Source organism: Colias eurytheme, chromosome 10 (genome assembly GCF_061535395.1).
Source record: "Colias eurytheme isolate Ceu_HAF_F1 chromosome 10, ilColEury1 Martin Lab GWU primary, whole genome shotgun sequence".
In the NCBI taxonomy this organism is placed as follows: Eukaryota; Metazoa; Arthropoda; class Insecta; order Lepidoptera; family Pieridae; genus Colias; species Colias eurytheme.
Window position 1 is genome coordinate 9,907,245 of NC_142989.1, and position 11,260 is coordinate 9,918,504.

Consider the following 11,260-nt stretch of genomic DNA (forward strand, 5'->3'; position numbering starts at 1 on the left):
GACAGAACTAAAAAACTTTTTCGACATTTCGGCATATTTCTTAATTTGTTTTTTTTTTACAGCTAAACCCAGACGTAAACGCGTTCCAACGTAAATTCGTGAATGAGGTCCGCCGCTGCGATGAGATGGAGCGCAAACTGCGCTACATCGAGGCTGAAGTGCACAAGGACAAGGTGCACGTGCCCGCAGTCAAGGACATACCCAGAGCGCCCAACCCTAGGGAGATTATTGATCTTGAGGTAAGGAAGGCACACGTGTCAGAAGTGAAACTTCTTTGGCAAGATTGAAAGATACCAAAATCGTCGCCTTACTCATGACGTGACGGTATTGCCATGACGCGACCCTGAAATTTTACTAGCAACATGTCTAAAGAAGTTTCACTTCAAAAATTGCATTCGATATCTTTTCCAATGTAAAAGAGGCCCTCAGTCCTATTTCTGTGGAATAAATATCAGTTTTAGTTCGTAAAACGATATGTAAACCGTATATTATAAGAGTGTGGTTTCACAGTATAGAGAAGTTGTTATTATCGACGTAACCGCAAACACGTACCTCTAATGATCTGACAAGAATTACAAGACATTTATTGCGTGCGGCCGGAGATGAGACATCGCATGTTAGTTAGTGTTGGTCGGTCTTATTTTATAATAGCAAAAGTGAATTGATGAAGTTTTAATATATGCTGTCAGCAAAGAAAATACATCGTCAGTTTTGCGTTATTTTACTGGGCATGCACCTTATTTCTTAGGTACATAATATAGTCCCAATGGGCTATAGCGATAATGTATTTGATGTTACAATTTTAAATAATAGAATTAAATTCTTTTGGCAGTTTCCAAGACTGGTTGGTATTACTGTAGTACATACCTATTTAATAATGACAAAATTTTTAATATATTTTCCTCGTGAATCGTACTTTATCGGCCTCTTTTTGTAGAGCAAGGACAAGAATAATCATTACAAATATTCATGAACTAGTTCTGAATACTCAACTAGCATTTCTGAGGTGTTTTATAGCTTTTGAGGTTATATGTTTGATAAACGGGTAAGTAAATATTGTTTTTTTCTTCAGGCGCATTTGGAAAAGACAGAGAATGAAATCCTGGAGCTGTCACACAATGCTATTAACTTGAAACAGAACTACTTAGAGCTGACGGAACTTAAACATGTCTTGGAAAAGACGGAAGCTTTCTTCATGGCTCAGGAGGAAATCGGCATGGACTCATTAACAAAGTGAGTAAATATTGTATTCATGTCCTTTTATAAAATTTATAAAAAAAATGTTTTTATTGTTTTATAATTTGTGTTACTTTTACATCTTCTTATTTTTAACATCATTATAGTTTCTAGAAGGTATTGATCACGGTACAGCACTTATTTCTTCTTTGACCGATTTATAATAGTTTTTATAATAGACACTGTTATGGCACAAGGAACAGAAATAGAATTGAAATGCCATTTTTCCGATTAGCTAAAGTTAAAAATTCATTTATGGGTCAAGGTATACGCTTTTACAATAGAATTCCTCATAATATTAAAGAGTTTAGTAGTTCTAAATTTAAAACTTATATAAAAAATGTACTAGTTCAGAGAGCGTACTACAGTATTCAGGAATATATGGACGATAAAAACCCATGGAGGGTTGTCGCGTAAAAACCACAGGACAGTTCTTTGGCATGTTATTACAATACTTATATGTTGTTACATATGTATTTTGTAAAATTGTAAAACTGACATGATTTAAAAGAGCAACTATGGAGTTTCTTGCCGGTTCTTCTCCGTAGATACTGCTTTCCGAATCGGTGGTAAATTTTAAAATATGTAATGACGTTTCAAAAGTGCTTCTTTAAGAAGTCTAATTGAATAAATAAATGTTTGAGTTTGAGTTTGAGTTTTGAATAATACGATTTGATTTCGACCTTCATAACATGATGTATCTTTTACTTTCAGTCATTTTTCTCCACTTCTATAACCTTGTATACTTTTGTAAACTATTAAGCTATCCAGAAATTGCGTAACGAAAAACCTCACGCTCCCCACGGGGACGGGCACGGAGGTGTGGCTTGAACATAGCATGCAATAGCTTTACCACGGCAGTCCTCGATTGCCACACGTATTTTTTTTATATTCTGTGTTACTTTCAAAGGTTCTTGTCTTATCCATTCAAAATTATCCATTTTTAACATCATTATTGTTTCTAGAAGGTATTGATCATGGTACAGCACTTATTTCTTCTTTGACCGATTTATAATTCGACTTTCATAACACGATGTATCTTTTACTTTCAGGCATTTTCCTCCACTTCTATAACCTTGTAGAATTTTGTAAACTATTTCTTAGCCGATTACGATCCTGTTCAAACTCAAACTCAAACTCAAACATTTATTTATTCAATTAGACTTCTTCTAGAAGCACTTTTGAAACGTCATTAGGTACATATTTTTAACATTTACCACCGATTCGGAAAGCAGTATCTACGGAGAAGAATCGGCAAGAAACTCCATAGTTGCTCTTTTTAATCATGTCAGTTTTACAATTTTACAAATTACATAATATTATGTAACATCATATTATATTATAGTAATTTGCCAATTGTATTGTACAATATTGTATAATATTGTACAATGTTCAATTATATTGTATCTACAGGTCACTAATATCGGATGAAACTGGGCAGCAAGCAGCTACCCGGGGTCGTCTCGGGTTCGTAGCCGGGGTAGTACAACGGGAACGAGTGCCGGCGTTCGAGCGGATGCTGTGGCGCATCTCCCGCGGGAACGTGTTCCTGCGACGCGCGGAACTGGACCAGCCGCTGGAGGATCCCGCTTCTGTGAGTGTGTGACGTCATTAGAATTCAAGATACATCCTCACAATAAATGAGGATGACAGATATTTGCATTGGATACTGAATTAATTGTTACAAATGTTACTGTTCCCTTGAAAATCCATACTAATATTATAAATGCGAAAGTAACTCTGTCTGTCTGTCTGTTACTCAATCACGTCTAAACTACTGAACCAATTTTCATGAAATTTGGTATGGAGATATTTTGATACCCGAGAAAGGACAAAGGATACTTTTTATCCCGGGAAAATGACGCAATCCCGGAAATCCTACGGGAACGGGAACTATGCGGGTTTTTCTTTGACTGCGCGGGCGAAACCGCGGGCGGAAACCTAGTATGCTATATGTTTTCATTCAGATTTTACTTAGTGCGAACGCTCATGGGCGGCGATTAGTTCCAGAAAAATCGTTCGCTCTTTTATTAGTGTTTACATAAAAAAACTTACCTCTATCTCTCAGGGCAACGAGATCTATAAGACAGTGTTCGTAGCGTTCTTCCAAGGGGAGCAGCTCAAGTCGCGCATCAAGAAGGTGTGCACCGGCTTCCACGCGTCGCTCTACCCGTGCCCGCCCTCCAACACTGAGCGACAGGATATGGTCAAGGGGGTTAGGACTCGGTTGGAGGATCTTAATATGGTATGTAACTTATCCATTAAAAACACTTTTTTTTTAGTGGGGAAATCTTGCATACATACCCACGGCCTCCGGGGAAAGGGCCGTGGGTTATGTCGGATTCCTACCGACCAAAACCCCACTGTGTTCCGTCAAGCCGCATCAACGACGGGGCCACGGGTATAGGTAGAATTCGTCCGTGACATCCATTAAAAACACTTGATTTCTCATGTAAATGTGTTTTGTACATAGAAACTAAATCATTATTTTGAGGTCTATTAATAAAGTAAATAGAATCTTAAATCTTTCCCCTTTTCAGGATACATATAATCTTAAAAAAATAGAAGAGACTTTACAGAAAATTATTTTAATTGGTCTGGTTGTTAATTAGTCTGATATAATTAACGATGGGACCTAAAACATTATTATTTTCCTTAAAATCCATTACTAGTCCAGGATCCTTCGCCCATTTTTGCAAGTGATTACTATCAAGTATCAAGCTAATTTTCCGTGAGTAGCTTTATTTTGATGAGACGCCCAACAATTTCCTGTACGAAACTCCTGGATCCTGAACTATACGTATCTACTTAAAATATTCTGTCAATATAACTGAACTCTTTAGAAAGAAAGAAACCATTTATTCCAACACAAATAAAAACGATAACGATATTTCTACTAAATGATTTCATCTATTAAATTTGTCTAGGTGTTGAACCAAACCCGCGACCACAGACAACGTGTACTCGTATCAGTGGCCAAGGAATTACAATGTTGGTCCATCATGGTCCGCAAGATGAAGGCCATCTACCACACCCTAAATCTTTTCAATATGGATGTGACCAAGAAGTGCCTGATTGGCGAATGTTGGGTGCCAACTGCGGATCTGCCCAACGTGCAGAAGGCTTTGGCTGACGGATCGGTAAGTTATACCGGCAGATTTTTAAGTAATTCTATTTGCATCTGCAACTCCAACTTTTGGCTTTTTAGTAACTAGTTTACACAATTGCCATTAGAATAGAAAAGATTAATATTATTTTCTTGTTGTTACGCGAGTTTTAGGAATTATATAAAGTTTTTAACGAATTTTATGAATTAAATGAATTATTCATTCATTTTTCAGCTTTAAAATTCTTCAATTTCTAGAAGAGATTAAACCAGAAAAAATGCACAAATTAAAATTTGCCATAAAAAGCTCAAATGATAAATGAAATATTTAGGTATAACTTTCTTCTGTGTTGAACAGTTTTGTTCGAAACATTAAACTAATGTGTAATTTAATAATCAGAGTGCGAATAAGTTTTAAGTATACTTCCAAGCAGAAATTTAATAAAATTACTACACAACACATACACAAACTGATCAAAAACTATGTATTTTATTTCTTCAGAATGCATGTGGCAGTTCAATCCCATCATTCCTGAACTGTATCGAAACAGACGAAGTGCCGCCAACTTTCAACCGCACCAACCGCTTCACCCGGGGTTTCCAGAATCTTATCGACTCGTATGGAGTAGCTTCCTATAGGGAGTGTAACCCGGGTAAGTAGATTATATTAAAAATAGTAATTATTTGATGATATATAGCCTATAGCCTTCCTCGATAAATGGGCTATCTAACAAGAATTATTCAAATCGGACCAGTAGTTCCTGAGATTAGCACGTTCAAACAAACAAACTCTTCAGCTTTATATATAAGTATAGATAAAAATAGCCTTAATTGAATTTAGTTATAATATTTTTTACATACGAGTTAGATCCGTTACAAAAAGAACTACTTTAAGGTAACCTTATTGGGTCTCAGAATTTTTTAATTCCAAAAATGATATTATGTATTAATTAATTGCAGTATACTAGAGCAAAAAATGAGATAGTTTGAAAATCGCAAACATTTTTACTGGGAAAAAAATATAGAAACAGATTTTTTCACTAAAAACGTTATCTTTATTTATTTTATTTTTTTATCTCTTCAACAAAATTTAACTTTTTCAACAAAAGTAACGCCATTTAAAATTTTTAATAAAAATCAATCAATTTTCTCTTGAAGTACGCAAGAAACTAATCTCCCTTTTTCTTATTTTCAGCATTGTATACAATAATTACGTTCCCGTTCCTCTTTGCGGTGATGTTCGGAGATTTAGGCCACGGTATGATCATGGCAATGTTCGGAGCTTGGATGGTCGTCAAGGAAGTTTCTCTTGGCGCTAAGAAGTCTAACAACGAAATCTGGAACATTTTCTTCGCCGGTCGCTATATTATCCTGCTTATGGGTCTCTTCTCTATGTACACTGGACTCGTATATAACGATATATTCTCGAAATCAATGAATATCTTTGGAACTTCTTGGTTCGTTCCGTACGATAATGAGACGCTCGAACATAATGCTGCTATGACTTTGGATCCTAGAGATTCGTATAGTAACGTACCCTACTTCATTGGTATTGATCCTATTTGGCAGGTAAATATTCTATTAGAATTCTTAGGGCCGATTTTTCAATGCTCGGATAAAACTTATCCGTCCAAAAAAGTATTACACGATAATATTAAAATGTCACGTTAACTGTTAAATACGGACAATTAGAATACGTTTTTAAAATGGTAGTTTTATTATACATTATTCGACGAATAAGTTTTAACCAAGGATTGAAAAATCAGCCCTTATAATATTAAAGATTAAGATTTAAAGATGTTTACTTAGAATACATATAACTAGAGGTAGAAGCGGATACGCGTAAAAACACGTTCCGTTTGAAGTCAGCTAATTCACCTCGGTTATCTCTTTTCGGCTAATGGTTTTAATGTATATTCCATCTTTGTCTAACCTATAATAGCGCTTATACGTCAATTTAATGTATTCTAAGTTAACATCTTTAAATCTGAATTTTTAAGACAAATACTATAGTATAATAGAATAGATTGTAATATAATTTTCTATTTCCAGACTGCTGACAACAAGATCATTTTCCTTAACTCTTACAAAATGAAGCTGTCAATCATTTTCGGTGTTGTTCACATGATCTTTGGTGTGTGCATGAGTGTCGTCAACTACAAGTAAGTTACCGCTTTTAACGAATTTTTACTGATATCGTTTTCTTTGAAATTATGAAAAACTAAAATATTAATTGAACATTTGTCTCATGGATAAACTCTGTTCCGGATGGGATAATAGATAGGAATAATAAATTAACTTACTCTCACAAAATAGTCTAAAATTTAATAAAATTATCCGGCTCAAAGGACCAAACATAATATGTTCTTGCAATAAGATCTGTTTTGAATGACGACGAATCTTGAGGCTCGTTTACCACGATCGTTTATTTGTGAACTTAATAACAAAGCGGTACTAAATAGATGCAAAAAATAACCTAAAAATTTGGACTAACAATAAATATTATTTGCAGCTTCTTCAAGCGCCGCTACTCAATCATCCTGGAGTTCTTGCCCCAAGTTATTTTCCTATGTCTTCTTTTCTTATACATGGTGTTCATGATGTTCTTCAAATGGGTTGCCTACAGCACTTTCTCTGAAGGTAATAATCTCTACATAGTATAAAACAAAGTCGCTTTCTCTGTCCCTATGTCCCTTTGTATGCTTAAATCTTTAAAACTACGCAACGGATTTTGATGCGGTTTTTTAATAGATAGATTGATTCAAGAGGAAGGTTTTAGTATATAATTTATTATGTTTTGGACAAAGCGGGCGAAGCCGCGGGCGGAAAGCTAGTTTCTTATATCAAAGGATTTTTTTTTGTCAATTTTCCCTTCACACGATTAAATTATTTAGTAATTTTTATTTTTTCATTGCATATCCATTTTTCCAATTAAAATTTAAAGTACTGTATTGATTTGCGATATCGTCATCGCGAACATGACGTCATTATTACGACAGCGACATGGGCGCTTTTCAAATTCACATATACTAGCTTTCTACGTAAGTACTAGGACGATACAAATACTTTGATGATAGTATTCATGTTCACACTTTGCATATTAATACCTCGAATTAAATGCTAGGTGGACTTTATTTTAATTTTTAAAACTTTATGCATTATGTACGTACGTAAACTTGTGTATTCTCGTATGATATCCGCGAGGGGGGCTGGTGACCTGTACCTCAGACTTCTATGTAGGCACCAGTTTCTCACAACGTTATCTTCTACTGTAGGTACATTGTGTAGTACATATTACTAAGTTTTTGTAACCTTTTAATGTTGTGAGAACCAAATAAAGACCATTTTATTATTGAAGTGAAAACTTCTTTAGCGGCGTTGAGCACTTTTTCTGTAATGGGTATAAAATCTTAAACTCGCGTCAGGACACGTGACCTGATCGAAAAAGCGTAAGTCGGATACCATTCCAAAATATCAAACATGCTCAACGTTAATAAAGTTTTCACTTCTGCCGGCACTCCCGGAGTGCAACCCGTCTTTTTTATTTATTATTATTATTTTGACATGTCCTTGATTCCAGTGGATGCCATAAAAAAATAGTTTTTCGTACCATATCTAATGTATATATGTAATTCGTTTCCAGACCAAGCCTACACGCAAGGCTGCGCGCCATCCGTGCTGATCCTGTTCATCAACATGATGCTGTTCTCCAGCAACGAGCCAGAACCAGGGTGTAAGGAGTTCATGTTCGAGGGTCAGGGTCAGCTGCAGAGGGTCTTCGTGCTTGTGGCTCTCGCGTGTATACCCGTCATGTTGCTCGGGAAACCGTTGTATTTGTTGGCCACTAAGAAGAAGCATGATAAGGTAAGATTTTAAGGCAAAAAAAAAGATTAATTAGAGGTAAGCTATTGAAGCATAAAGCGCGTCACACACGGTGAAGATACTATAATATTTTATGTTAAGATTCTCTAATATAAAATATTACAGTATCTTAAGGTATCCGGTATCAGCGTTCTGACCATCATTTTTCTTTTTGTCATTGCGTACTAAGACCCCTGTAGAACCGCCATCCTGTTACAAATGACTCGAAACACTGACACAAAATTTCTTCACCGTGTGTGACGCGCTTAGCGCGTTTTAGTTTGACAAAATGTATATAGTTAGCTAACAGGAAAAAATCTTTAAAATTATTAGTAGTGTTTCGTATTAATTTCAAGTCGAACCAACTGAAGAAATATCATAAAAAAACAAGATCATATCTTCCAATTTCTTTTAATAAAGTACCAGGTCGTCCTAAATTCCAAGTTTTTGGGTCTATTATTATTTTTTAGATAGATAGATAGATAATAGTTTATTGCACACACACAAGATTTACATAAAATGCAGAAAAAGAACAAACAGTTAACAGATGCAAGTGTGTACAAATGGCGGCCTTATCGTTAGGCAGCGATCTCTTCGAGACTACCATTAATTTGATTTTTTTTTGTTTTAAGCCCGAACAAGCGAACGGCAACGTGCAAGGCATCGAGCTCCAAGAACAAACTGATATCAGCGAAGCCCCCAAACCAAAGGCGGAGTCCCACGACCACGAGGACGAGGCCTTCAGCGAAGTGATGATACACCAAGCAATCCATACTATTGAATATGTGCTCAGTACTATTTCCCACACTGCGTCCTATTTGCGACTGTGGGCGCTTTCGCTTGCTCATGCTGGTAAGTACGACAATTTTATAGAAAACGTTATAATTTTAACACTAATAATAATAATTAATAAATAATAAATCATTTATTTGCACCATTATATCTTACAAAAATTTAATGACCTAGACTCCTAATATAGTTGTAAACTGTTTTTCAGGAGCCTGACACAGGGCACTAACTATAACGACCCGATCACCGATTAAAGTTATTGACAACGTTAAATAACTGACAGAAGCGTCGAATACAAAAGATGTAATTTGTCTTGAGCCTGATAACTTTAACAATGCTAAAAAAATACGCTGTCCGTTGTCACTGTTAAAATCACCGTTACCGTTGTTAAATTTGATAGTATCCTTAACTATAACTAAAATATGATGAAAACAAGCCTTAATATTAGGTACTTAGCTAATCCATAAACATTATTAATATTGCTTTTCCTTCATATATATTTAAACTAATGGTACCTGGTAATATTTAACTCTTCATGTTTATTTCAATTCCAAGCTAGATGTAACCCAAAAAAATTGGTTGTCTGTAAAGTCGGTGTACTGACGATAGTTGAACGTGACAACGTCCGGTTGTGCTTCTTTGTCGCTCGTTCCGCGCTCTCGCTTGCACTTCAAGCCTTACATGGAACGCCTCAGAGCGAGGTAACGCCGCATGAGTCATGTTTTTTCGTGCGTGCAGCCGGCTCTACCGTATTATACGACGTTGTCACGTCAAAAATTTAGTATCATAACATTTTCTAATCATTATCATTAACATTACAGAGTTATCCGAAGTGCTATGGAACATGGTGTTAGCCATGGGCCTCAAAACAGAAGGCTACGTGGGAGCCATCAAGCTGTACGTAGCGTTCTGCTTCTGGGCGCTGTTCACACTCGCCATTCTGGTCATGATGGAGGGATTGTCTGCTTTCCTTCACACCCTGCGTTTGCATTGGTAAGCTTCACTACATAGTATAAAACAAAGTCGCTTTCTCTGTCCCTAAGTATCCTTAAATCTTTAAAACTACGCAACGGATTTTTGATTTGTTTTTTTTAATAGATAGAGTGATTCAAGAGGAAGGTTTTAAGTGTATTCTGAATTCTATCTTAAATAATCAATAGACCTGATAGTATCATAATCAGTTGTTAAGGAAATCATGAAGAAGAATTATTATCGTTAAGTTCACATTTAACTAGGGTTACTATTGAGTCATGTACTATAATATATTTTTTTTACTCGTAAAGCATATAGTATTTTCAAACCATATATATTCGAAAGCTATAGTAAAGTTGTCTAAATGTACTGTTCATTCAATGATTATATCAAAACAACTATTTTACACATATGTTTTTTATTTCCAGGGTGGAGTTCATGAGCAAATTCTACGCCGGTCTGGGATACATCTTCCAGCCCTTCTGCTTCAAAACCATTCTCGAACAAGAGGACGGTGAAGATTAAACTCGTTTTAGAATCAATATGTATGACGATAAGGTCACAATTAGAATGCAATAAAAATATTTAGTCTTGTTTTTATGTGTTTTATTTCGAACATTCATAAATGACATAGTGCTTGAACTAAGTTACATATACAAAAAGGAACGTATAACAAAAAAGAGCGTGTATGCCGAGCACACGTGTTAGAAGTGAAACTTCTTTGACAAGATTCAAAGATTTTAAAGGATAGAAATTCGATCACGAGACAGGATTCGAGCCCGCGTCTTCCGTCAATCTTATATTTATAAAGCATTTCAATGCCAAAAAACCAAAATATCAAATTCAAGGCCTCATTCCATCGTTACAATATTGTAGTTAATTATTGAAATATTATTTTCGTATTGGTTGAGATAGTAGTCAATTATTCGTTGCTATATCGTAGTTAATAATTATTGAAATAATATTTCATATTGGTTAAGATAGTCTAAGGAGATAGTAAGTAGTCAATTATTTCAATGGTGCGGAATGTGTCCCTTACATAAAACTACAAAACTGAAAGAATAGACTAAATTCGATTGCTCTGGCGGGACGTGATCCCGCGGTGACAGAGTTAGTCGAGGCATCTACCCCGGATTGGCGTGAAGGACACGGGTTCGAATCCCGCCTCGTGATCGATTTTTTTCTAATCTTTAAAAATTATAAAGCATTTGAATGGCATAAAACCAAAATATCAAATTCAAAGATACCAAAATCGTCTTTACTATATCAAGTGATGATATTGCCATGACGCGACCT

The 11,260-nt window shown here is 35.6% G+C and overlaps 1 protein-coding gene across 1 annotated transcript in view; it reads left to right on the forward strand.

Moving 5' to 3' along the window:
• Positions 1–10,560, forward strand: part of Vha100-2 (V-type ATPase subunit a family protein Vha100-2) — a 37,392-nt gene extending 26,832 nt beyond the window's left edge. Inside the window, exons 3-15 of the mRNA XM_090106284.1 lie at positions 63–239; positions 1,073–1,233; positions 2,650–2,830; positions 3,305–3,481; positions 4,164–4,376; positions 4,845–4,995; positions 5,538–5,911; positions 6,395–6,504; positions 6,855–6,982; positions 7,986–8,206; positions 8,836–9,055; positions 9,814–9,985; positions 10,393–10,560. Coding sequence (XP_089962410.1) covers positions 63–239; positions 1,073–1,233; positions 2,650–2,830; positions 3,305–3,481; positions 4,164–4,376; positions 4,845–4,995; positions 5,538–5,911; positions 6,395–6,504; positions 6,855–6,982; positions 7,986–8,206; positions 8,836–9,055; positions 9,814–9,985; positions 10,393–10,489 — 2,382 coding nt within the window. The 3' untranslated portion in view covers positions 10,490–10,560. The remainder of the gene's footprint in view (positions 1–62; positions 240–1,072; positions 1,234–2,649; positions 2,831–3,304; positions 3,482–4,163; positions 4,377–4,844; positions 4,996–5,537; positions 5,912–6,394; positions 6,505–6,854; positions 6,983–7,985; positions 8,207–8,835; positions 9,056–9,813; positions 9,986–10,392) is intronic.
• The last annotated feature ends 700 nt before the right edge of the window (positions 10,561–11,260 follow it).